This window comes from Balaenoptera acutorostrata, chromosome 2 (assembly GCF_949987535.1).
Source record: "Balaenoptera acutorostrata chromosome 2, mBalAcu1.1, whole genome shotgun sequence".
In the NCBI taxonomy this organism is placed as follows: Eukaryota; Metazoa; Chordata; class Mammalia; order Artiodactyla; family Balaenopteridae; genus Balaenoptera; species Balaenoptera acutorostrata.
In genome coordinates this window covers 176,314,960-176,333,419 of record NC_080065.1, presented here as the reverse complement: position 1 = coordinate 176,333,419, position 18,460 = coordinate 176,314,960, and the positions used below count along the sequence as shown (strand labels likewise).

The 18,460-nt window shown below is 53.1% G+C and overlaps 1 protein-coding gene across 3 annotated transcripts in view; it reads right to left on the bottom strand.

Moving 5' to 3' along the window:
• Positions 1 to 198: 198 nt before the first annotated feature.
• Positions 199 to 18,460, bottom strand: part of MAST1 (microtubule associated serine/threonine kinase 1) — a 26,556-nt gene continuing 8,294 nt past the window's right edge. For 2 of the 3 annotated variants that reach the window (XM_057541558.1, XM_057541557.1), the window contains 23 exons: positions 18,198 to 18,276; positions 16,181 to 16,341; positions 15,987 to 16,062; positions 15,605 to 15,814; positions 13,441 to 13,542; positions 13,205 to 13,337; positions 13,058 to 13,125; positions 9,977 to 10,056; positions 9,679 to 9,887; positions 7,291 to 7,429; positions 7,043 to 7,175; positions 6,741 to 6,906; positions 6,535 to 6,636; positions 6,248 to 6,370; positions 5,614 to 5,723; positions 4,680 to 4,858; positions 4,353 to 4,600; positions 3,812 to 4,018; positions 3,388 to 3,617; positions 2,951 to 3,073; positions 2,689 to 2,825; positions 1,644 to 1,831; positions 199 to 1,543 (listed from right to left, as the gene is read on the bottom strand). In XM_057541558.1, the coding sequence (XP_057397541.1) occupies positions 306 to 1,543; positions 1,644 to 1,831; positions 2,689 to 2,825; positions 2,951 to 3,073; positions 3,388 to 3,617; positions 3,812 to 4,018; positions 4,353 to 4,600; positions 4,680 to 4,858; positions 5,614 to 5,723; positions 6,248 to 6,370; positions 6,535 to 6,636; positions 6,741 to 6,906; positions 7,043 to 7,175; positions 7,291 to 7,429; positions 9,679 to 9,887; positions 9,977 to 10,056; positions 13,058 to 13,125; positions 13,205 to 13,337; positions 13,441 to 13,542; positions 15,605 to 15,814; positions 15,987 to 16,062; positions 16,181 to 16,341; positions 18,198 to 18,276 (4,441 nt within the window). In that variant the 3' untranslated portion in view covers positions 199 to 305. The remainder of the gene's footprint in view (positions 1,544 to 1,643; positions 1,832 to 2,688; positions 2,826 to 2,950; positions 3,074 to 3,387; positions 3,618 to 3,811; positions 4,019 to 4,352; positions 4,601 to 4,679; positions 4,859 to 5,613; positions 5,724 to 6,247; positions 6,371 to 6,534; positions 6,637 to 6,740; positions 6,907 to 7,042; positions 7,176 to 7,290; positions 7,430 to 9,678; positions 9,888 to 9,976; positions 10,057 to 13,057; positions 13,126 to 13,204; positions 13,338 to 13,440; positions 13,543 to 15,604; positions 15,815 to 15,986; positions 16,063 to 16,180; positions 16,342 to 18,197; positions 18,277 to 18,460) is intronic. The other variant, XM_057541560.1, reaches the window with a different exon arrangement.

The window sequence follows — 18,460 nt, the reverse complement described above, 5'->3', positions numbered from 1 at the left end:
GTGGGCACTGGGACTCAGAACAGCACTGCAGTTGAGGGTCTGGGGGTAGCTGGCACATAGGTGAGACACAAAGTGGGACCACAAGGAAGGGCCAACCAAGGCTCACCTCCCCTCTTTATGGTAACCAGGACTGGAGTTCCACCCCTCAACAAGCACACAGGCAAGGGGGAGGAAACATGATGTCCTGCCTTGCTAGGGGAGAAGGGGCGAGCTCTAGAAAGCTCACGCAGCACGGACGCACTTTATTTATATGTGTACATATGTATACAGGCGGCTGTACAGCGCAGGGCCAGTGGCTCCCTCTGCTATGGGCCCGGGGGCAGGGGGCAGGGCGCCCCTTTTTTGGTCGGGGCTGCTGGGGGCACAGCTTCAGCAGGGCACCGGGAAGTCAGGGCCACCTCAGGCTTGGTGGTGGGGACCAGGAGGGAAGCAGGTGGGGCTGGGGGCCCTGCACTGCTGGGTACATTCTTTGTTAGGGCTTGGGAGGGAGTCTGGGGCTCTGGGGAGAGCTTGGGAGAGGCAGGTTTAGAACGAGGCCCGCTCAGCGTGGTCCGCTCCTCCACCACCTCCAGCACCCAGCGCTCCCGGCCCCGCGGGGCCTCAGGTGCCGGAGGTGCCAGGGGTGCAGATTCCTGCAACCCCTTGGAGTCCACACTTGGGAGTTGCGGCACCTCAGCCTTGGCCCCAGGCCGCACAGGCTCTACGACAATGGGCACCGGGGGCGTGCCTGCTTCGCCGGAGCTGCTGCGCCGGCCCGTCTCGTGTTCCTGCACCGGGCTCAGCGCGGCCTTGGCCACGGCCCTGGCCGCCCCTCCCGCGCCGTCCTCTGTCTGCACGCTCTGGTGTCGCGTGCCGCTGGCGTCCCGCTCCAGGGTCCGGCCCCCGGGGGTCGTCCCGCGGGGCGGGGTGCAGGCCTCGGCGCCACCCGGGGACTCTTTCTCCTTACTCGAAGCCGTCAGCAGCGGGTCCGCGCCCAGGCTCAGGGGCGACTCCTGGCGGCCCAGGCGGCGGACGGCGACCTGCCGGGGCGCGCCGGGACCCTCGACAGGGGGCGTCTCGCCGTCCGACTCGGCGAGGCTATGCAGCGCCAGCTCGCCGTGGAAGTCCTTGCGGAAATCCGGGTGGCCCACCTCGAGGCTGTGTTTGCGCAGCGCGCCCTTCTTGTCGGCGCCCAGCGAGGCTCCCAGCTTCTCCGCCGACTGCACGCGTTTGAGGAGTGGCGAGCGCGGGGGCTCAGCACTCTTAGGGCGCGGGCGCACCACTGGCGGCGACGAGTGCAGCTTGGCCGGAAAGCTCTGCGTCGTGTGAGAGCTGCCCACCGTGTGGCCCGGCAGCGGCGGCGGCGACGCCTGTGTCGGGGACGGCGTGTGCGCTAGCGGCGACAGCGGGATGTTGCCGGCCGACTTGCAGCGCGCAGAGCGGTACTGGCGGTGCAGCTTCGGCGACAGGCCGTGCAGCGTGCTGGGCCGGATGTGGTGCGACGCCGACGACGCTGGCGAGTTGGGCGTGCTCGAGGCCGGCGAGCTGCTCTGGGACGAGGCGCCTGCGGACGAGCGAGAGAGAACGATGAGCGCCGCGGGCGCCGCCAGGGCACCGCCCCGCCACCGCGCGCAGCTCGACCCCCGCGCAGGCTCAGGGCCTACCTAGGTAGGCGGAGTCAGGCGTGGAGCGGTAGCTGTGGGTGGGCGAGCGCGCCGGCAGTCCGTGCGTGGGCGAGCCCGGGAGGCTGTCGCTGGACGACAGCGAACGGTTCAACGACGACAGAGAGCGGCTAGTGTGCAGCAGGTTCGACTGCTTCGTTATCTTGCGGAAGAGGGAGCTACGCTTCTTGCTGGAGGACAAGGAGGGGACCACCTTCCCTAGACCAGACTCCAGAGCTCCCGGCTCCTCCCACTTCAGGACTTCAAGGTACCTCCTGGAACCACCCACCCTTTCTGACCCCTCCCTCTTCAGCTACAACACAGTTCCAGACCAAAGAACTTCCTTTAGCTCCGTCCCACTTGGCTCCTCCCACCTCAGGTCTACCCATTCCTTTCTGACCACTCACAGTTCAAGCTGGAAACAGCCATCAAAACAGAACCAACCTTTTCTTGCCCCGCCCACCTGTCTAGCCCCTCCCTCTCCAACTAAACCCACCTATCAGAGTGGGAAGAAATTCACTGGACTCAGCCAGGCTTCTCAAATCCCCACTCACTCCTTGTCCAGGTCAAACCCACTGATCAAAACAGAAAACTCTCCTGGCTCCACCCACCTCTCCTAGTTCCTCCTACATATAAGGGAAGAAATTATTTCTACTGACCTGGCATACTCATCCCAGATAGAAATCTCTTCTCCTGGCCCCTCTCAGTCGCCTAAATATAATACATCCGGCAAGGCAGAATCATCTCCTGGACGGCACCCTCTTAGTCCACATCTGCTGGCTCAGCTCTGCTCCCACAGTGCCTTTCCTTCAGCCTAGGAGCTTGGTACATCCTCCTTTCCTGACTCCTCCCGCTTTCCCAGCCCCTCCTTCTCTGTTGTCTTGGTTTTGCTCTTCACTTGGTGGCCCCGGCCACCTTTCCTGTGAATGTCCCTTCTCCTGTCCTCACCTATGCCTCTCCCACGTAAGCCCTGGCCATCGCTCATAAACTGGAGTGTTCCAGGGGCCTGCTGTTTATGGCCCCTCCCACTGCACTTGGCCCCACCCACCTCTCCTGGCCCTCCTTGGCAGAGGGCCGCTTGTTCCTCCGAGCCATTTTGGCCTTGTAGCTGCTGCGCCGCGCAGGGCCGATGCGGATGGAGGTATTTTCGAAGGGCGTGGTGGTCACGGCTACTTTGTTGCCACTCTGGGGGAAGAAAGGGGGAAAGTTCTCTGCTGGAAGCCGCTCTGGCAACTCCAACTTCCTGGGATCTCCCCCATCCTTCGCCCCACCCCCACCGCAAGACAGTTGGCTCTCTCCCATGGACTCACCTTAAGGATCAGCTCGACGACCTCAGGATGCACCATGCCATGCACAGGCTCCCCGTTCACGTGGGTGATGAGGTCCCCGGCACAGAGCCCTGCCTCCTGGGCTGGGCCCCCCTCCTCCACGTGCTGGGGATAGGGAACCCCACAGGAGCAGAATTAACAGGATTGGTAACAAGGAAAGCTCCCTAAGCTTATGTGCCAGACACCTAGCTCTGCAGGCACGGTAATCTTCATAACAGTTTATGAAATAACAATTATTCTCCCCAGTTTACAAATGAAGAAACTGAGAGTCAGAGAGGAAAAGTTACAGAGGAGGGTCACAGAGGAGTCTCATCCAGGTTGCCTGGTTCCAGAGTTTGAGCTGTCCCTCACCCCTGGGGGGGGGGTGTCTCTCTCCCCACCCCCACCGTAGAACACAGGCTCCACCCATGAGCGCTCACCCAGACAATGTGGTGTACACTGTAGACATCCGAGTCACCCATGTAGACGCGGATGGCACGCAGTGTGAAGCCATACTTCTTGCCCGAGCGTTGGATGGTGATGGGGGAGCGAAGACCACTGACAGCTGGCGAGTAGTCCCGACTTGGTGAGGAGTCCCGTGAGGACGGGTTGGAGGAGAGAGATCGTGGGGACATGGGGCTGGCCAAGGGTGAGCTTCCATGGGGGTCCACTGCAGACACAGACCCATGGTCAGAGGTCAAAGCCAACAGACACAGCTCTCCCTGTGTCTGCTCCTCCCTCCTCCCAAGTCAAAGTTCCAGAGCTCTCACTGGCCCATCCCAGAGCCAGTCACTGTGGACCAGGAAAATGCACCTGGCACCAGTGGGGGTAGCCCCTCCCCTGCCAGGCGGGGCCCAGTGTCACCTGCAGGGATCATGACAGACAAGGCAGTGGCCGAGGCTGACTTGATGACTTTGCCCCCAGTTCGAGAAGGCCGCTTCTCTACCACCGGGTCTCCTGACAGCTGCTGGTGCCGCGCCCGGCGCAGAACCAGGTCATTGGTGGCTCTCAGGCCTGATGGGTCCCCGTCCTTCGAGGGTGGACAGAGGTCGCCTGGGCGTGGGCGGTCAGCTGCAACAGAGCAGGTGGGTTAGGGGTCACTCCAAGGTTATAAACTTCTTGCATGCTGTTCCCTCTGCCTGGAATGCTCTTCCCACTTCTCTCCCTTGCTGGATTGTGAATTTCATGGACGCAGGTAACATGCGTCAGTAACAGCTCCTGACTCAGAGGAGTGCTCAAATACTTTTGTTGACTGACCATGGAATACAGGTCTTCCTCATGTTGATGAGAATCCCAGATTGGAGTGTGAAGAGTACACGAGAACTTGCATAAGCAGTACAGGCTCATTGAACGCTCATATATGGCCCTTGGGGAATTGGGGAAGGCGGCAGGAGGGGGCACTCACTGGCCTCCGGGTCCCCGGCGCTGGGGGTGCCATCCCCTTGAGCTGCCTCCTTGGGGGCCCGCGCATCCAGCGAGCCTGGGGGGTCGGAGCTGGGCCGGGGAGACCTGCGCAGCCGGGCCTCATCCTCGTCCTCTTGCGGGGCGCTGAAGCGGCTGGGCTCCAGCAGCGCCGAGAAACGGCGGCGCGCGCCCAACGGAGGACTGGCCTCCCCCTCCAGGAAGCTGGCCTCGGACGCCGAGAAGCGCTTGCTGCGCAAAGGGGGCGTGGTCAGAGGAGTTACTCCCCTTCGGGTCCAGCCCCCAAACCCAAAATCCTGCCCCTGCTCACATCTCCGGGGAGCCCCCTCTCCAGGTCTTCTCGCGCAGGGTCAGGCCACCTAGGCCTTCCCGCTTGCCGGCCACCTTCTCCTCTGGGCCCTTGGCGCTCGGCTCCCGCTTGTTGGTCCCCGCTGCTGCCACGGGGGTCTTGGGCTCGTGCTGCGACAGCTGCTCCATACTGCTATACACCTTAAAGGACGGATGAGTGGTGATGGAGGCAAGTCCAGCCCCCAGGTCCCGCCTTCCCTCGCGAACCAATCGAATTCCCGCTACTGGACCCGGCCAAACTACGCTCCGCCCCAGTAAAGCCGGGTGCCCCCCCCCCCAATTCTGGGCCGACCCCGACCACCTACAGTTCTTCAGTTCTGGTCTCACCCCACAAAATTAGGCTCCGACCTATTCTAGACCCTGCCCTGCCCAAGCCCTAAAGAATCGGCTCTCCTTCCTGCCCCGCCTCTCCAGGCCTCGCCCAATTATGTGTGCCCTCGCCCAAGGCAGGTCCTACACGCCCGCTACGTGCTGTTCTTCAAAGCGAGACGTTGCTCAGCCTCGCCAAGGCCTGGCCCAGCCCCCACTGCTCATTCTCTCTATCCCCAGGCCCTGACCCCGCCCCGTCCAGATCTAGCCCCGCCCCACTGTGGGTCCTCATTTCCACAACTGTCCAGGCTCCCGTTAGATTCCATTCAATGCCAAAGGTCGGTTCCAAGACCATGCTGCCTCCCCTCCCCGCCTCCACCCCCCCACCCCCCCACCCCGCCCAAGCCTCATCACTCCCAGATCCTCGCCGCCTCAGTAACTTCTCTAGTCTGAGACCTTGGGCCTGGACCCTGCTCCCCATAGCCTCCTCAGCCCCTGGCCACTTCAGGCCCACCTCCATCCCGTACTTAAACACAGGTCCCACCTCCCGACGGTGTCACCCCACCCCTATCCCCGCCTTGCCTCACCTTGCTGAAGCGCGGGGAGCAGGAGGAGAACTGGCGGATCTCCACAGGCTCCTCCTCCGTCGTGTCATCCTCGTCATAGGAGTTCACATGGTGGTACCTGTCTGAGCGGGCTGGAGTGGAGGTGTGGGTCGTGACCGCGGGCATGGGTCCACTCCTCAAATCACACTCCCCCGGGAGCCAGGTTCGGGTCCTGCAGGCCCGGCCACGTCCCTGCCCCTTTCTCGGATCAGATTTAGGTCCTGCCCCCTCGCTGGGTCCCTGTCCCACTCTCTGAGGCTTCGTCTAGCCCCGCCTCCACGTAGGCCATATCCCCAGATTGCACCGAAGGCGCTCTCCACCCTGGCTCCGCCTCCGCCAGCCCAGGCTCTTGCCTTGTTCCGCGTCCTAGCACCGCCTCGTAACCTAGGTCCAGTCCCAATTTTAGAACTTACTCCTGTCCAGGCCCCACCCCTACCCCAGCTTCCTTTCTTACCTTCTTCTCAGACTGAGCCCCGCCCCTATGCCAAGCCCCGCTCCCGTCACAACTTCAGCCCTCTCCTCTCGTCTAAGGGGCTAGTCTCCTACCCAGCTGGGTCCCAGCCCAGGCCATATGCAAGCGCTCCCTCAAAGGATCCCACACCCTGTGCCCGCTCACTGTCAAAGTAGCTGGTGTCATCCTCGGACTCCAGGTGGGGGATGAACTCGGCCTTCTGCCTCAGCAGCCCTGTCCAATCCAGGTCTCGAAAGAAACTGTGCTGCTTCACCTCAAAGGCACCGCCTGGGGAGGAAGGGGTGGAGGGTGTAGGGGAGGGAATTCTCGCGACAGCTATGGCCAGCCAAGCAGCCCAGCTCCCCACCCATTTTCCGGCCCAGGGACACAGCACTGGGAGCCCTGCTCCCGGACAACAGACCCCCCAGCTCAGATTCTCTGCGACCCCTTACCTGCCCCTAGCCGGCCCAAGGGGTTGGTCTGCAGGAGGCTGGATATCAGGTTCTGGGCATCCGTGGGCAGGGCCTCGTCCCCCTCGGGCCACAGGATGTCATCTGCAGAGCAAGGGGTAGGGCTGGGGTTCGCTTTTGGAGTCCATGAGGCCCTGGGCCAGCCCATGTTTCCGTGCCCCCTGCCTGCCCACCGCGGAGGCACGTACCACTGATGACCTGTCCAAAGAGCTCTTCAGGTGTGTCTCCAAAGAAGGGCACGCAGCCCACCAGGAACTCGTAGAGAATGATGCCCATGGCCCACCAGTCCACCGGTTTGCCATAGCCCTGGCGCAGGATGACCTCGGGTGCGATGTACTCTGGGGTCCCACACACCTGGGGGCAGGACGTCAGCCCACGCCCTGGCCACAGGAGGGGCCTCCCGGGGGAGCAGTGTCCCCCGCCAGGCCCTGGGCCCCACAGTCCTGCCGGGTCACTCCACCCGAAGTGACCCCCACTCCCGCACACACACCTGTTTGTCCAGGAACTCCCGGGCGTCCTTCTCAATGTGGCCCTCATATAGGTTGGTGGTTAGGCTCATAAGCCCCATCTTGGAGAGGCCAAAATCCGTAAGCTTGATGTGCCCCATGGAGGTGATAAGGAGGCTGCAGAAACAAACTGAGGTCTTAGAGGCGAGGACCATCCACTTCACTCCTGGCCCTTCCATGCCAGGGCCTCCCGAGGGGCAGGGAAGGAGTGATGGGAAAGGTCAAGGCTCACTTGTCAGGCTTCAGGTCGCGGTGCACGATGCCATAGTTGTGCAAGTACTCGAGCGCCAGCACTGTCTCAGCGAAGTACATGCGGGCCATCTCCACAGGCAGCGCCCCAATGTTCTTCAGCAGGGTGGCGCAGTCCCCCCCTGGGGGTGAAGGAATAGGCCCACGTGAAGAGGGAGGTACCCCTGGCTCAGAGCTGAGCACTCAACATGCACCATAGTACCAAGTCCCCATCTCACATTGCCCCAATTTTATAGCTAAGGAAAACTGAGGCTTAGATAGGGGTCTCCCTCTCCCCAGCTTGCACAGGGACTGCCCTCTACCAGGCTTCTCTTGTCCTCTTAGCCATTCTCCAATATCAGTATAATCAGCTGATTTTATGCAGGAGGGGACTGAGACTCAGAGAGAGGTTGGGTCATGCAGGGAGTTGATGGTGGAGGTAAGGTTTGGTTTGGGCCAAGGCTGCCTGCTTATCGACTGAGTTTGGGCCCTTGATCTGGAGTCTCAACCTTGAGGGTCCGGGGCCTTAATATATAAATTACTTGCCCCCACCAGATTTACTGCAAGCAGCATTCATATTTTAGTCTCTCTCGGTGTCCATTTCTCCTTTTTCTTACAAGAGCCAGATTTCCTTCCAGGTTTAACAGCTGGGTCAGCATGTAACCCAAGTTGCACCAATGACTTTTCCCTCTTTTTTCACAAAGGTTACTAAGTTCATAGAATGTAAACTGGAATCTGTTGGATAGTAACCTCACTATATCAGGGCCTATTTAAAGGGAAGTCCACAGAGCCAAAATATGGAGCGATTACTAATGACATGATTTGAGCACCTAGATACAGCCATTCCTGAAGGTGACATGGATTTTTTTTTCTATCACAAGTCAATAAATTTCTTTCTTTCCTTTTTTTCTCTTGAGCCAGATTTATCTATGTCAGAAACTGATGAATCAGACTCTTGAAGCCGTGCCCTCTGCAGTGGAAGCATGGAGTCCTAACCACTGGACTGCCAGGGAATCTGAATTTGGCCACCAGATAATCCTGACACACACTTATGCAGAGAATAAAGTGCCCATGTGGCCATGGTCTTCTTGAGCCTTATATCCCTTGTTGCCATCCTCACTATATGAAACAACCTCGTCTCTTTTAGCTTATTTTTCTTGTTTATTGTATGTTTATACAGACTTGAATGTTACCTACATGAGGGAAAAGTGTGTCTGTCTGGGTATCCACCAGCGCCCAGCACAGCATGTGGCATGAGGGAGATGATGAGGGGACACCTGTTGAGTGACTGAATGGTCAAATAAGGCTCGGAAGTGGCACAGTTGTAGCCCTGTGAGATCATGTGTGTGTCCTAATAACCATAGTACATGTCTGTTTGGACGACAGATGGATTAATATTGGGGATGGATAGATAAACAGATGAAAAACCTATACATTGGTGGTTGGATGATTGGATGGATGGTAAATGGACAGATAAACTGATGGATGAATTGTGGATGAATAGATGGATTTAAATAGCTAGCTAGATAAAATGAGATAGCTGCTAGAATGGAGGTTTGGATGAATGAATCAAACTAAGAACAGTAAATGGATGGATAGAAAGAGGGATGGATTAATAAATAGGTAAATAGGTATTGCTGGATAGATGGATGGTAAGTAGTTAGGTGAATAAATAGATGAATGAATGTCTAGATATAGAAAAAGATGGATCGATGGAAAATAGATGTACAATACAAGCAATGAACCCTAATATAAATTACGGACTTTAGTTAATAATTATGTATCAATATTTGTTCATGAATTGTAACCAATGTATCACACTAATACAAGATGTAAATAACAGGGGAAACTGGGAGGGGGGGGAAGCGAATGTGTGGGAACTCTCAGTACTGTCCAATCAATTTTTCTATAAACCTAAAACTGCTCTAAAAAATGAAGTCTATTAATTTTTAAAAATAGATATAATATTGTAAATCAACTACACTTGAATAAAATAAATAACGATGGAATGGATAAACAGAAATATGGATGGACAAACAGACGGATAATCAAATGGATCGATGGAGAGATGGCACATAGATATATGGATAGAAAAACAGATGGATTAGCAAATGAATAGATGAAATGAAGGAAGGATGGATAATTGGATGGATGTATCTATATACTGAGAGAAATGAAAATAAACCAGTGAAGAGAAATGAAGATAAATCAATAGACGGCTGGATATAAATAAACAGATGGAATGGATGATCAGTGACTGGATGGATAAATGGTTGGATAAACATACAGGTGGGTAGTTAATTTGGTGACTGGGACTCAGGCAGGCCACCCCCAGCAGCCCTGACTAGCGAGCAGCCCCTCATCTTCCCTGCAGCCCTGCAGGCAGGCACACCTTCCACATATTCCATGACCATGCAGAGGTGGCGCCGGGTCTCAAAGGAGCAGAACATGCCGACCACAAAGGGGTTCTCAGCGAAGGTGAGGATGTCGCGCTCCACGAAGGCCTGCTGGATCTGGTTGCGCAGGATCAGGTTCTGCTTGTTGATCTTCTTCATCGCGAAGCGCTGCCTCGTGTCCCGGTGCCGCACCAGGTAGACGGCGCTGCAGGGGGAGAGAGCGAGGACCGGCCATCACCTCCGAGACACCCGGCCTCCGCCACCCTCCCCCCGCCAGAGCCCCGGGTGGCTCACCCGTAGGCACCATTGCTTATGAGCTTGATGGTCTCAAAGTCATTCTCTCCAGGTGGTTTCTTAGCCTTGCTGCTTCGGCCCTGCAGGGGAAAGATGGAGACCACCCCATCATCATCATGAGATTGGCACTCTTGTTATTCCACCTAACACATGGGGAGACTGAGGCACAGAGGGGGTGGGTGTGTCCTTCATCCAAGTGCCACAGTGAGGGAGTAACAAAGTCAAGACTTGAACCCAAGACTGGCTGACACTGAAGCCATATATTGATAACTAACGTCTCTCCATTAGGAAAGAAACCTACAAAATGGCTAATCACTCTAATATATAAAGAGCTCTCAGACATCAACAAATAAACTAACAATTGAAGAGAAAAAATAGGCAAGATATGTGAACTAGAGTTAGAGCTCTTAACCATGTGAAAAAATGTTAAACCTCACATATAATGACAAAAAGGCAAACTAAAACTACCCCAAGATACCATTTTTCACTCAGAAGATTGGCAAAAAAAATCCAAAAAGCTGACACTCTGTGGGCAAAGCTGTGGGGAAACAGATACTTTTTTTTTTTTTTTTTTTTTTTTAATTTTTATTTATTTATTTATGGCTGTGTTGGGTCTTCGTTTCTGTGCGAGGGCCTTCTCTAGTTGCGGGGAGCGGGGGCCACTCTTCATCGCGGTGCGCGGGCCTCTCACTATCGCGACCTCTCTTGTTGCGGAGCCCAGGCTCCAGACGCGCAGGCTCAGTAGTTGTGGCTCACGGGCCCAGTTGCTCCGCGGCATGTGGGATCCTCCCAGACCAGGGCTCGAACCCGTGTCCCCTGCATTAGCAGGCAGACTCCCAACCACTGCGCCACCAGGGAAGCCCGGAAACAGATACTTTTATACCTTGCTGTTGGGAGTATAAATTGGTACAGCCCCCATGAAAGGTACTTGGGTGTATATCAGAATTACAAATGCATGTTCCCTTTAATCCAGCAATTTCACTTTTGAATTCATGCTACAGATATGCTTGCACATGTGAAAAATGACATATGTACTATCCTGCTCATTGCAAGACTGGAAAAAAATCCATACATAGGAAATTGGTTAAATAAACACATGAGGGGATATAATCTAAATGAATATTGTACCGTTGTTTTGTTTTGTTTTGTTTTGTTTTTGGCTGCATTGCACCGCATGCAGGATCTTAGTTCCCCGACCAGGGATCGAACCCGTGCCCCCTGCAGTAGAAGCATGGAGTCTTAACCACTGGACCTCCAGGGAAGTCCTGTACATTTTAAAAATGAGGAATATCTCTGTACACTTATTAGAAAGTTCTCCAAAGTATTTTGTTAAATGGGGAGGGGGACAAGGAACAATATTACTGTATGCTTTTGTGTTAAAAAGGGGACAAAATATAATCATATTTGAGGTAATAGGGATGTGGGGGACAAGAGTGGGTATAAGATTTTTCACTGTATGCCTTTTTTAAAAGTAATATTTATTTTTCTTAGGGACAAGAGATTTATTACATAAATATTTCACAAAAAGATGTATGAGATATAAAAATATTGAACTCTACACTCCTAAAAATGTAGCCCAAAAGAGTCTGACACAAACATTGACAGAATTACAAAGAGAAATTACTCAAAACAAGAATTTAACACATGGCTCTCAGAAGCTATCAGATCAATCTGGCAAAAAAAAGATGAATAGGAAGATGGAAGATTTGAATCACTCAATTCACAAGTTTGATTGAATGGAATTACATAGGATCCTACAAACAACAATTAAAGATAAATACCTTTTTAGAGTTTTAGACTTTTGAGTGATGTCATTCCATTACCTATTCAAAAAATTAAACAAATGGCATGTATAATGAGATTTTAAAATATATATATATATACATATATATATATATATATATGACAGATGTGTGTGTATGTATGTGTGAATTCTTAGACACAATTTGAAACAAAGGTCACAAATCCAAATGCCTTCAGGGGCCAGGCATACCAGGTGAGAGCCATGGGTGACTGGGGTGTAGATACCCCATATCATAGGCCAGCCCCGACTCAATGCCAGCTGGTTCCATCACAGTATTGTCAGAACTTCTAATTTTTCAAAAAAGGCACAAACCCAGATTCTAATTTTAATCTTCTGATTTCTATATTTTGTTTCACATTTTTGAAAACACTAGGCAGCTCAGAGGAAACACATGCATGACCATTATGGTGGGCAATCTCCACCAGATATGTGGAACATCTACCAAGTGTGGTTGGCCTGGGGGGTGGAATTATAGTAATTTTTACTATGCTGAGCTGTTAACACACAGAGACACTCAACCCACTCAAAACTCCATGCAGAAAAAAAAAAAAACAAACAAAACTCCATGCAGTGTTCCTCAAGAAATTAAAAATAGAATTACCATGTGACCCAGCAATTCCACTCCTAGTTATGTACCTAAAAGAACTGAAACAGTTGTTCCAACAAATACTTGTACACAAATGTTCATAGCAGCACTATTCACACAATAGCTAAAAGATGGAAACAACCTAAATGTCCATTGATGCACGATGGATAAACCAAATGTGGCATATTTTATTCAGCCATGAAAAGGAATGAAGTACTGATTTATGCTACGGCATGGATAAGCCTTGAAAACATTATGCCAGACACCAAAGGCCACAGAGTGAATGATTCCATTTATATGAAATATCCAGAATCAGCAAAGCCATAGAGACAGAAAGATCTAGGAAGCAGATCAGTGGTTGCCAGGGGCTGTGGGGGAGGGAGGATGGGGAGGAACTGCATAATGGGTACAAGGTTTCCTTTTGGGATGATGAAAATGTTCAGGAACTAGGCAGAGGTAATGGCCACACAACGTTGTGAATGTAGTAAATAACAATGTTATGTGTATTTTACCATGAAAAGAAAAAAGCCTATGGAGGAAGAGCTATTATTAACCCATTTTAGAGTTGGGGAAACTGAGGCTCAGAGTGGGGACCAAGAGGTCCACCCAGCCTGAGGACAAAGAGCCAGGAGATGAGCCCCGACCAGTCGGTACAGCCCAGAGTGTTGCCTGCTGGGCCACCTGGCCTTACCTCAGAGAGGTCGTCCTGCTCAGGTGTGTTAGAGCCGCCACTGTCCTGTTCCTCCAGGTGTACCACATCTAGGAAGGGAATGAGAGTGAGTAGAGACTGGGGTCCCAGCTGGTTCACCCACAGTCCCCTGCACCCAGCAGCCAGCACCTGGAAAGGGGTCACGGGTGAGGCCCAGCTGGCGGATGATGTAGCGGGGGATGTCCGTCTTGACAAGGTGGCCCTCCTTCGCGTGGCCCTCGGCTGCCTCCAGCAAGTGGTAGAACTCCTCGGGGTTGAATTCCTGAGGCAAGGCAGGGTGCGCTCAGGGTGAACTCCAAGGTGTCCCAGCCAACCCCTCCCCTGTCCCCCACCAACTGCCCCCTGCCCATGTCCAGCCCCCTTACCAGGCACTCCAGCAGCCTCGCTGGGCGTGAAATGATAATGAGCAGCTTCTTCACCAGTTGAGTGACAAAGGCCACCTCCAAGCTCTCGGAACGTTCATAGGCCTGGGATGCAGGGCATAGTGGGGGTGTGGTTCACAGGTGCCTTTCCTGAGCCAGGTTTCTCTCCCATCCCCACAGGAATTGACAATACTGTTGCTGTTGTCCCATTTTACAGATGAGTAAACTGAGGCCCAGGCCACATGGTAAAAATAATCATTATTGTTATAGCAAACATGGTCCTAAAACCTTCACTCACTCAATTCATCTTCAAAACAGCTCTATAATCCAGGCTGAGTTAAAAATCCCTCTGCCTGGCATGCTCTCTCCTCAGATCCTTGCATGGCTTCCTACTTCTCCTCCTTTAGGTCTTTGCTCAGTTGTCAACTCCTCATGGAGGCCTGCCTTGACCCCTCCAATCCAAAATCACACCCCACTACCTGGTAGGACTCTCAATCGCCATTACTCTACTCTCCTGTTCCTGTTTCCTATCAAACAGGCCACATATTAATTTATCTATCATGCCCATCAAAGTCAAGACTATGGTGAGGCAAATGAGGCAGTCACCTTGGACACCAAAAACCTCAGTCTTCAAGATAACTAATATTTTAATGCACTATTTGAAAAATAAAAATTAATGCAGAAAAAAATGATAAGCAAAATTTATTTGTTTATTTTTTGGCCGCGAGGCTTGTGGGATCTTAGTTCTCTGACCAGGGATTGACCAGGGATTGAACCTGGGCCCTGGCAGTGAAAGCGCCGAGTCCTAACCACTGGACCGCCAGGGAATTCCCAGAAAAATTTAAATAAGGACAGGATCCCAGAGGGCTGGGCCAAACCATACTGGAGCTTGAATCAAAAGGAAACATGTGGGACCATCTCTACATGTTTTTATGTTTTTCAAATGATTAATGATTTTAATGAAAACAGTATTGTTGATTAGTTCGTTTCCATTAAAACCAGGAAAGTTAAATTATAACAAATTTTGGTTTAATTATAAATAAAATATTTAAACTTAATGTTAAGTTTTTTTTTTTTTTTTTTTTTAATGAGGATCTTGAATCAGATGCGTATGTTTTTTTTTTTTTTTTGATTGATTGATTGATTGATTGATTTTGGCTGTGTTGGGTCTTCGTTTCTGTGCGAGAGCTTTCTCCAGTTGTGGCAAGCGGGGGCCACTCTTCATCGCGATGCGCGGGCCTCTCACCGCCGCGGCCTCTCTCGCCGCGGAGCACAGGCTCCAGACGCGCAGGCTCAGCAGTTGTGGCTCACGGGCCCAGCCGCTCCGCGGCATGTGGGATCTTCCCAGGCCAGGGCTCGAACCCGTGTCCCCTGCATTAGCAGGCAGACTCTCAACCACTGCGCCACCAGGGAAGCCCTTAAGTTTTAACATATCTTTTTTTTTCAACTTTTTCAATAATTAATGTTCTGAAGGGGGAAAAAAATCACCTGCCTCATCCTAGTCTCAGTCCTGATGCCATCTGAGGAGGTAGCATTTGAGTAAAGACCTGAAGGAGGTGAAGGATGTTAAATTCCTGCTTCCTGTTTGGGAGGTTGGGAGGGATAAATTGGGAGATTGGGAGTGACATATAAAATAGATAACTGTATAAAATAGATAACTAATAAGAACCTGCTGTATAGCACAGGGAACTCTACTCAGTACTCTGTAATGACGTATATGGGAATAGAATCTAAAATGAGTGGATATACGTATATGTATAACTGATTCGCTGTGCTGTACAGCAGAAACTAGCACAACGTTGAAAATCAACTGTACTCCAATAAAATTAATTAAAACAGTGAAAAAATAAAAGAAACTTTTAAATTATTACTGTCAATATCACCAAATTATGTGAAAATCTTGGTTATAACAATATAGTGATTTTGATGAAATAAAGGCAAAAGGTGCATTTTGTGAAATATATATGTATATATATAAATTCCTGCTTCCTCCATCCGACCTAGAGCGGGGCTTTAGTCTTTCTCCTCCACCCTTCAATCCACACTAGCCCCTTGGCACGTGGTAGGCGCCCCCTGAATGGATGTGGGGTGAAGGAAAGTATGGGGCCATTAAGCCTAATTTGGGGGTTCAGAGCCTGAGGTGTGGCCGGCCTCCTGGTGCACTCACGTCCTGCAGCAGCTTCTCCAGGTTTTCCTGCAATTCGTAGAAGTATACGGTGGTGATGAGGCCGTCGCGGGACTTGGTCAGGCAGTCCCGGGCCAGCTCGATGATCTGGTGGTGAATGAAGCTGAGCACGCCATCAGCCAGCGGCAGCACGCTGTCAGGTTCGTAGGCGCGGGCGAAGTCGCGCAGCTTCTCTTCCATCTGCGCGGTGGCCTGCGGAAAGGACGGAGGCAGGGCCGGGAAGCCGGCGCGGGGCTCAGCCCGGAGGCAGTGGTTGCCAAAGCCTGCACGGCGCGGCGCCGGCCACCAGGGGGCGCGCGGAGCTAAGGCGAGCGAGGGCTCCGGCCGCCCCGCTTCCCTGCAGCCGCCCCCTGCCCCGCCTCACCTTTGGGAACCTCTCCTTGTAGACATGGTTCATCATCACGATCTCGTTGTCGTAGGAGGAGGGAGAGCGCCCGGGGCTGCGGAGAGAGAAGCCCATCGCGTCCAGTCACCTACCTCCAAAACTGCAGACAGGCGTCTCTTAGGGCATGAGCCCCAGACCCACCAGCTTGGACGGGGAGGGGGATGCAGGCCCACCTGAGGCTCCGCGAGCGAGGCCGCACCGCAGGGGAGCGGCGGCCACCATCCTCATCCGTGATGCTCTCGGTGCTGCCGAAGTGTTTGGAGAGGAAGTGGAGCTCGTCCACGGTGGGCTGGTAGGGCAGCTGGTGCAGGCGCTCCTGGGAGGAGCAGGAAGACTGGGGGGAGGGGCGGGGCCGGGGTCAGAGCCACCACGATTCCCCCACAGCTCGGGACCCTGGTCTGGGACCCCCGCGGCTGGCGGGCCACTGAGCAAGGCCAGAATCTGTACCTGGCTTATGATCCTTGGATCCCAAGGCTCAGCTTGGGATTCCTGGCAACAGAGGGGGGCGGGGGAGCAGGAACAGACACAGATGAGAACAGTGACACAGACATGAATGTGGCCCGAGGCAGCCTGTGAAAACCTGAGTCAAGTCTCATGCCTCCTCTGTTCAGAACTCTCCATGGCTCCCACCGTACTCATGGTGAATGCCTAAGTCCTCCCCACAGCCCACAAGGTCTTGCAAGATCTGATCCTGTCTCCTTGCCATCACCTCCTCCCACTCTCCCCCTCACCTACTCTGCTTCAGCTGCACAGGCCTCCTTGATGGTCCTTGAACAAACCAGGCACACTAGTGCCTCAGGGCCTTTGCACTGACTGTTCCCTCTGTCCGTCACACATCTACTATGGATCACTTCTCCTTCAAGTCTTTGCTTTAAACTCACCCTTCGGGAGGCCTCCTCTGACCACACGCATCATTCCCTCTCCTTGCCCCAACTCGTTTCTTCTTGCTGACTTCTTATCTCCTTACTTACTACTGTACATCTTTATGACTTATTTGTTATTGCTGTCTGCTCCTCCAGGGCAGGTATTTGGTTCTGTTTGGCCCCAGTCAGGGCCTGGCATGCAGTTGGGGAAAACACAGACCCACAGACATCAGTGGAGAAACACAAGGACAGCCACCTGATTCTGCAGGCAGAATGATCTTTTTCAACATGATATCACTCACTTCCTTGCTTAAAACTCCCTATCCCATCATTATCTATTAATCTTTTCAGTGCACATAATCTATGACTTACAGAATCAGTAGGTCAGACTGAAATTTTAATTTAATTTAATATAAAGCAAAACAGCCTTTCTATGTCTTCCCACTGCATTTAGAATAAAATCCACCTCACGATCCTGGCCAAGATGTCCCAGCATTATGAGGGTTGCTGCCTGCCTCACCTCCATCCCTCCACTTCCAACCCAAAGCTCCAGCCACACAAGGCTATTTTCTCCTTTCTAAATGTGAAATTTCTCTGTTGCCTCTGGGAGTTTGCACATGCTGCTCCCCTTTCCTGAAACACCCTTCCCTCCCTTCTTCCACCTGCCAAACTCCTGCTAATCCTTTGTCTTGGCTCAATGCCACCTCTTCCAGGAAACCTTCTTTGACCCTCCCTCCAGCTCAGTCAGGTGCCTCCCCTCTGCTATCATCACCTTGTCTTATGCTACCCCCATCACAGCTCTGACCACCCCAGCACCCCGAGTTATAAATGCCTTCTTACTGATCTGTCTCCTCCCATGAGGGCTTTGTGAATCCTTGGGCCCTGGCCCAGCTTGTAGAGCCCCACACACATGACAGTCATGTGATAAATGTCTGCTGAACATCATACCAATGTATGGCTGAGCGAACCAGAGAGACAGGTAGAAAAGGGGGCAGATGGAGAGAGAGACTTTGGGTACTGCAGTGGGGGAGCAAATGGGCTCTGGGTGAAAGGGGTGTGCCCTGGCCCTGGCCAACTGCAGACACTTGGGCAGTTGGCTTAACACATGAGTCTTAATGTTATTATCTGTAAAATAATTCCGAGGTAAGTAGGACCCCCAAGAAGATATGTTGAAGATGGAGAACAGGACCTTGGAAGGGACTTGTAACTCACTAAGAGATGGACAGATGACACCCTTGGAGAACAAGAGAAACCCAAAGCTCTCACTTAGGCCAGTCCAGCCGGCCCCCCGCGGCTCCCACCCACCGGTCCCGCCTGCCACACTCACCGAGACGGTGGAGCTGGGTGTGTTGGTGCCATAGCCAGACGAAGGGAGTGAAGCCAGAGACCAACGGCGTCCGTCCGCCCTGGAACCCAGCCGACATGCTCAGAGGCCGCCAGGCCCCACCAGACAGCCCCATTCCTCAGGGTGTGAGAGAAACCACTGGCCATGGCCAGAGCAGGAGGTGGGGGAATACATCTGCACTCTGAGATTCCTGAAGTCCCTCAGAGTCAAGGAGGTAAAGAGGAAGTCTTCCAGCCAGGCACCCG